Below are 5,981 nucleotides of genomic sequence, written 5' to 3'. Positions count from 1 at the left end.
CCGCGCCACCGCCTGAAGCTTGACCCATCGTCCGCGCTCCTGCGGGTGAAGGAGGAGCCGGCCTCGCACAGGAAGAACCGCGGCATCTAGATCGGACGTCGTGAGAAGGAGGAGCCGGCCTCACCCCCGCACCACAGCAGCGTCAAGATCGGGCGCCGGGATAAAGGAGGAGCCTGCGTCCCCGGCACGTAGCCGGTACGGCTGCATTGAGGCGCCGTGATCACTGCCACGCCACTACTGCCTCGTCGTCAAGGAGGAGCTGCCGCCCACGATCAAGAAGGCCCGGGGCCGCCTCCTCCACTCCCTCGGAGGAGGCGGTTACAACGGTCCCTCGGGCTTGAGGGGCATCGTGTCTGAGGCGGAGCGCACGGCTCGGCAGCAGGTGAGATATGATCGATACAATGCCAGTCACCGCTTCACATTCGCCAAGAGCAACATGGCGCCCGACTGGGTCGGCAACGACCCAGACCTCACTGCCACGTGGGCGCTCGACTGCTTCGTGACCACAACGGAGATGGCTGCCAGGCGTCGCCGCCGCCTTGACAGTGAGCTCACCAAGAACGGTGACGAGTGGTCGCTTAGCAAGTGCTCCACCAGCACTGGTTGCGACAAGGCCGTCGCTAGGGCTTCGAAGGCCACGTCGGCAGTGGCCGCGGCGGCACTCCGTACGGCGCAGCAGGAGGCGGAGCGGCTACTCCGCCGTTGAGGGGACCATGACGACGATGATATAGATGGAGACAGCGGTGCGGCAGGGTAGGGTGGCCACGCGTACAAGGTGGTCGTGCGGTATTGGGTTTAGCTTTTTTCTAGTTTTTTAGTGAAACGGTTGAAATATCAACCTTTTTAAGTAAATTATATCCGAATTTGAATGAATTCCATCAGGTTTGATCGAATTTTTGTGAGAATGGTGCAAATTGTTAGTCAGATGTATGAGGCTAGGGTTAGATGGTGTCCTCCTGCATCCATGTTTGCGGATGGATGTGGGAGAAAATTTGCAGGTTGTCGTTAGAGGTTCCCTAAGGATACTCACGTAGCTCACACTGACTTTATTACAGTAAACCACATAATTAATTCTATGTTTTCTTCATGGAAAAAAACATGATAGTTTGCGAGGCATAATATATTATAGAAGTTCAAGATGATGCCAGGTACCACAAGACGATCTATACTCGTGAAATACTTCTTTCGTCTATTAGAGCGTTTTTGATACTAGAGTACAAACTATAACATCTGTTTACACAGACTGGTCTAGAGAAGAGAGGTCGGGCCTACCTTATTGTTAACTTGATACCCCGCGCGTTGCTGCAGAAATTGTAGCTGAAAAAATTGGATATATATTAGACAAAGGAAATATAAATAATTTGGCATGATGTCTCTCAGCTAAAGTAAAACAATTTCATGCACAACTGGCTTGAAAAATGAAAATGTATTCCATGTCCAACAGGTTAGAATTGCCCATCATTGAGAAGAACTTTAACAAAAAAAAGTAACCTGCAAATACCTGATATTTTGATTATCTAGAGATACATCCAGAATACATCAATAATCACAAATAGAGGATGTGATGAACGAAGAAGAAGATTATGGAAGCCATACCAACAAAGGAGATTGCTGCAAGCTAATTTCTTCACATGTCTTCAGGAAAATCAGTGCAATCCTGATAACAAAACTGTGGGACTGGAGTTACTTAAGTAACACGATTGACAGAATATGCTAGAGAAAATAGGAATAGACGAATAGTCAATAGCCAATCTGCAACTTGAGCTTGAGGTTGTGCGCGACGGATTAGATGGTCATCATGCGGTACTTGACGGCATGGCCCACTGGCCCTTCACGAGCTAGAAGCTGCACAGCTTCATCTGCAGGTACACCGTGTTAGCCCACGTAGATCGCGGCCCTGCTTGAATAGCGACGTGTTCTGGAGCGCCGTCGCCGCCAATCCATCGATCTGGCCAGAAGCTAGCGTCGTCGACGGGCTTCATCAAAACAGTGTGAGCACGGTCAGAACCCCCGCGGCGGCGGCCATCGCCGGCCCGCGGGATCCCCGGCGGCGCCGGCAGGGACGGTGCCTCCCGCCGTCGAGCCCCGATCGTGATAGTGACGGCGAGCTTCGTGGCATTGGCGCAGTGGCCGGGGATGTCGCAAATGAGGTAGTACGCGTCGGCGGTCATGCCGCTGTCGCCGTTGCTCTTGGAGTTGTCGCCCGAGCATGTGTAGTAGCCGCTCTTCCCGCAGGCGTGCACCATGGTGTCGTCCGGGAGCACCTTTCCCTCGATGACGCAGATGACCTCACACATGAGCCAGCTCCCTTATCTTAGCGAAGATGAAGATCATCTGTCGAGAGTAATGGAAAATCAATAGGGGAAGTTAATTGTAGAGACGATAGGGCGGCAGAAACGTTGGAAAATAAATCGATGGAGTTATTGCGAGGTGAGAAGACAAGGAAGGAGGGCCCAACATGCAACAGCAGAGGTGTGGATCACGGTAGTGCCACCGAGAATTTGTGACGGTCGGCCCATGAGGGAGAAAGACGCCCATGGTCATCCTATGGAGGGTCCTCCTCCTACCTTAAACTAAAGGTACTACCTCCGTCCTGGTTACTGTTCATGCATGTCAAATTTTGGCTAAATACGAATCTAGCGATATAATTAGCAAAATGATCATGCATATCAACAAAAAATTACATCACTGAAAACTATGTTCAAATACGAATCGAACGATATAATTTTTCAACATGCACTACTATCATTTTGTCAATTACATCTTTAGTCAAAATTTAGCACCATTACAAAGGGACCAATAAACCAGGACGGAGGTAATGTCGACGCAAAGCACAGGCCAACAACAGGAGCGGGGAATCTGGGCTGGTTTTGGGAACCTTCTAGATAGTTACCAAAACAGGGTTTTTCTGTTTATTTTCTTCTACTAGTTTTTCACGTTTTTCCGTGTCTTTTCTCTTCCTTTTCTTCTTTTCTGTTCTTTTTCTTTTTTGTTTATTATTTTCCTTTTTTCATTTTAATGTGTGATTTTATTTTCAAGTTTTGTCAAACAATTCAAATATTAGTCAGAATATCTAAAATGTTCTGTTTTCAAACGAAAAAACATATATTTTTTTAAAAATCATAGTTCCAAATTTTGTTCATAATTTCAAAAAATGATCCTTTTCAAAATATATGAAATCCACAAAATAACACATTCAAAAAAAATCAAAATTTCCAAAAAAATCTGAATTTCGAATTTTGTCCATGTTTTCAAAAAATGTTTGGAGTTTCAAAATTTTGCTCATGTTTACAAAAATAGTTTGCAATTTCAACATTTGTTCGTGTTTTCAAGAAAGTTCAGAATTTCAAATTTTATTCATGTTTTCTAAAAAAGTTGAGAGTTTCAAAAAAACTGTGTTTCCAAAAGTTGTTTGGAATTTTTTAATTTGTTCATTTTTCAAGGAAGTTCGGAGTTTAGAAAAAATGTGTTGTAATTGTTTGGAATTTAATTTTTTGTTCTCATTTTTCAATATATCTACATAATTCCAAAAAGGTGTTCCAAATTTTCAAAGATTGTTCGTGTTTTCAAAATATGGTACGCATTTCGAAAAGAAATTGGAATTTAATATTTTTTTGTGTTTTTCAAAACATTGAGTAATGCTTATTTACCTACTGCAGTTTGTTCTTTAGACTTGGTGCTACTCATTTTCACGTCCGTGTATACAGTTCAGCTGGCTAGTGCGGTACCGACCCCTAGAGAATGTCTAGAGATCGAATTCTAGGTTTCGCACAAAGTCTAGTTCGGATCCTCGCCATCCTCCACCCTTGCTCCCAATCCTCACAACCGGTCCCGATCCACCGTCAGAGATGTCGTCCAGCATGACCCAGACTGCCGCGATGGAGACGCAGTCCGCCTTGTCCGTCGGCGATCATGTTGGATGCGAGAAAGGAAAGGATGGAGTCAGACCAGAAGAGGGCGGAGAAGAATCTGGAAATTGAGAGGTAGAGGATCGAGTTGGAGAAGCAATAAGCGGCGATCAAATGGGAGCTCGAGAAGGCCAAGACATTTGGCGACATAGAGGTTGAGAAGGAGAGGTTGTAACTCGCACGGGACGTGGAAGATGCGAGGATCATGTCGGCGAATGAGACCCTCTATGATGAGCATGTTCAGAAGTGGCTTGCGGACAAGAAGATGAAGATCAACGACCACAGGAAATATGAGGCGGCGAGGGCGGCTGCGACCCAGATGCAGGCGGAGCAGGTAGCCCGGATGCAGGCGGAGGAGGTTGCCCGGATGCACGCAGAGCAGGACAAGCAGGATGCGTTCCGCTCGGAGCAGGCGCCCAGCCAGTGATCCAAGGCCATCCGTCACGCTCAGACATTGATTTCATTTTACCATGTCCGATTTGTCGAACTATGATTTGCTTTGCTTTGTTTCGAACTTTGGCATTCAGACAGTTTGTACCGCATGGTCAACGTGCATGGCTTGCATAGACTTGAGGATCTGAATTTGTGGTATGTGGATGTGCGGCGCAACATTTGAGGGTTGCCCGGTCAGTGCCCGCGGGCGCGTCCGGGCTAGGATGCTAATGTGGATGGTCTGCATGTGAAGAGAATTAGCTTAGTAGGGATCAACTATTTAGGTATTATAGATTCGAGGGGCAGATGGAGAGTGCCAAGTCAAGAAGTTCATTGATTGACAGTGTATATAGCAGGAGTTCATGAAAAGAAATCATATTAGAAACGTCAGAAATGACAAGCATGCAACCGAACTGATCTGGAGCCAGCACGGAGTCATCTCTGGTGACAATCTCTTTTGGCTGTGAAAGCTAACACTCAGTAAAAATCGTGTCAGTACTTTATTTCCGAGTAGTGCGCGCTACAGTACCAGATCACCAGCGTTAGATCGCAATAACTTCTCATGGATCGACTTCTTCATCTCCGAGTTATTGCGCCATGCATGGCAACAACCACCCGCTTGCCGGCTGCCACCTTCCATTTAATTACTGTCACGCGCTCGCACCTGTCCATCTCGTCCTCCTCCTCCCTTTAAACCCCCCTGCCACCGCGTTACTCGGCTCACACACCTCTCTGAGACCAACCAGCCATGAGCAAGTGGTGGTGCATCGCCTCCCTCGTACTGTGCCTCGCCGTGGTGGCGGCGGGCAGGGGTATGCCTGCCGGCGACGACTGCGATATTGTCGTTAATGCGGCCGGTCGAAACAATCAAGACGGTGATGGTTTCGATGAAGCCAAGACTGCCTTTGCTGGGAGCACTGGTGGTGACGGCGGGCTCTTCGGTGGTGCCATCAACGGTGGCCCGCTCGGCGGGGGCATCGCCGGCTTTGGCCCGCACGGCGGGTTTGGGGCTGGCGCCGGGCCGTTCGGTGGTTTCGGCGGCGGCTTCGGCGCTGGTAGCGGAGGTGGAGGAGGGGGAGGCGGAGGCGGCGTGATACCTTGAGGTGGCCGGTACACGAGCGCGTATGTGAACGTCGTAGTAGCTGAATGTGTGTCCCTGCTTTCAATTACATGTATCTGTTAGTGTAATAAGAAGTCCTTGGATTAGCTGCGTGAACATGCATGTTTGGCTCGTACGTGTCACAAAGTCATTGGCCACAGTGTGTGCATATCTGAGGGCATGTACAATAGTTCTATCTTAACAATGTCACGTAGGATAAATGATAAGGTGGATGAGAGAGAAATCAAAAAAAAAGGTTTGTCTTCTCTTATTTAAGATAAGACAAAAGATGATCTCTTAGCATAATAATCATCTCTAAATTACATGCAAAATTTAAGATAAGACTATCTTATCAACCATTGTACATGCCCTAATGAAAGCAGTGGTGTGTGTGTCTTGGTCTGAGCATGGATGCATGGAGTTAGCCCTGTTGCGGTGTTTGTATTATTGAATTCATATTCCAGCCAACTCATTCAAAAGTCTGAACTGATGAAGAGAGATGGGCAATATATTTCAATACCCCCCCCCCTCACGTTTAGGCT

The 5,981-nt window shown here is 47.5% G+C and overlaps 1 protein-coding gene across 1 annotated transcript; it reads left to right on the top strand.

Moving 5' to 3' along the window:
- The first annotated feature begins 5,029 nt into the window (after positions 1-5,029).
- On the top strand, positions 5,030-5,587 carry LOC119273721 (glycine-rich protein 5-like). The gene has a single exon (XM_037554795.1). The coding sequence runs from the start codon at positions 5,089-5,091 to the stop codon at positions 5,440-5,442; it is 354 nt and encodes a 117-aa protein (XP_037410692.1). The 5' UTR covers positions 5,030-5,088; the 3' UTR covers positions 5,443-5,587.
- The last annotated feature ends 394 nt before the right edge of the window (positions 5,588-5,981 follow it).

This window comes from Triticum dicoccoides, chromosome 3A (genome assembly GCF_002162155.2).
Source record: "Triticum dicoccoides isolate Atlit2015 ecotype Zavitan chromosome 3A, WEW_v2.0, whole genome shotgun sequence".
Taxonomy (NCBI): Eukaryota; Viridiplantae; Streptophyta; class Magnoliopsida; order Poales; family Poaceae; genus Triticum; species Triticum dicoccoides.
The sequence above is the reverse complement of the archived record's forward strand: the minus strand, read 5'-3'. Positions and strand labels throughout refer to the sequence as shown.

Excerpts from the sequence above, each read along its gene's own strand:
- LOC119273721 (XM_037554795.1), top strand. The coding sequence starts at position 5,089 with ATGAGCAAGTGGTGGTGCATCGCCTCCCTCGTACTGTGCCTCGCCGTG.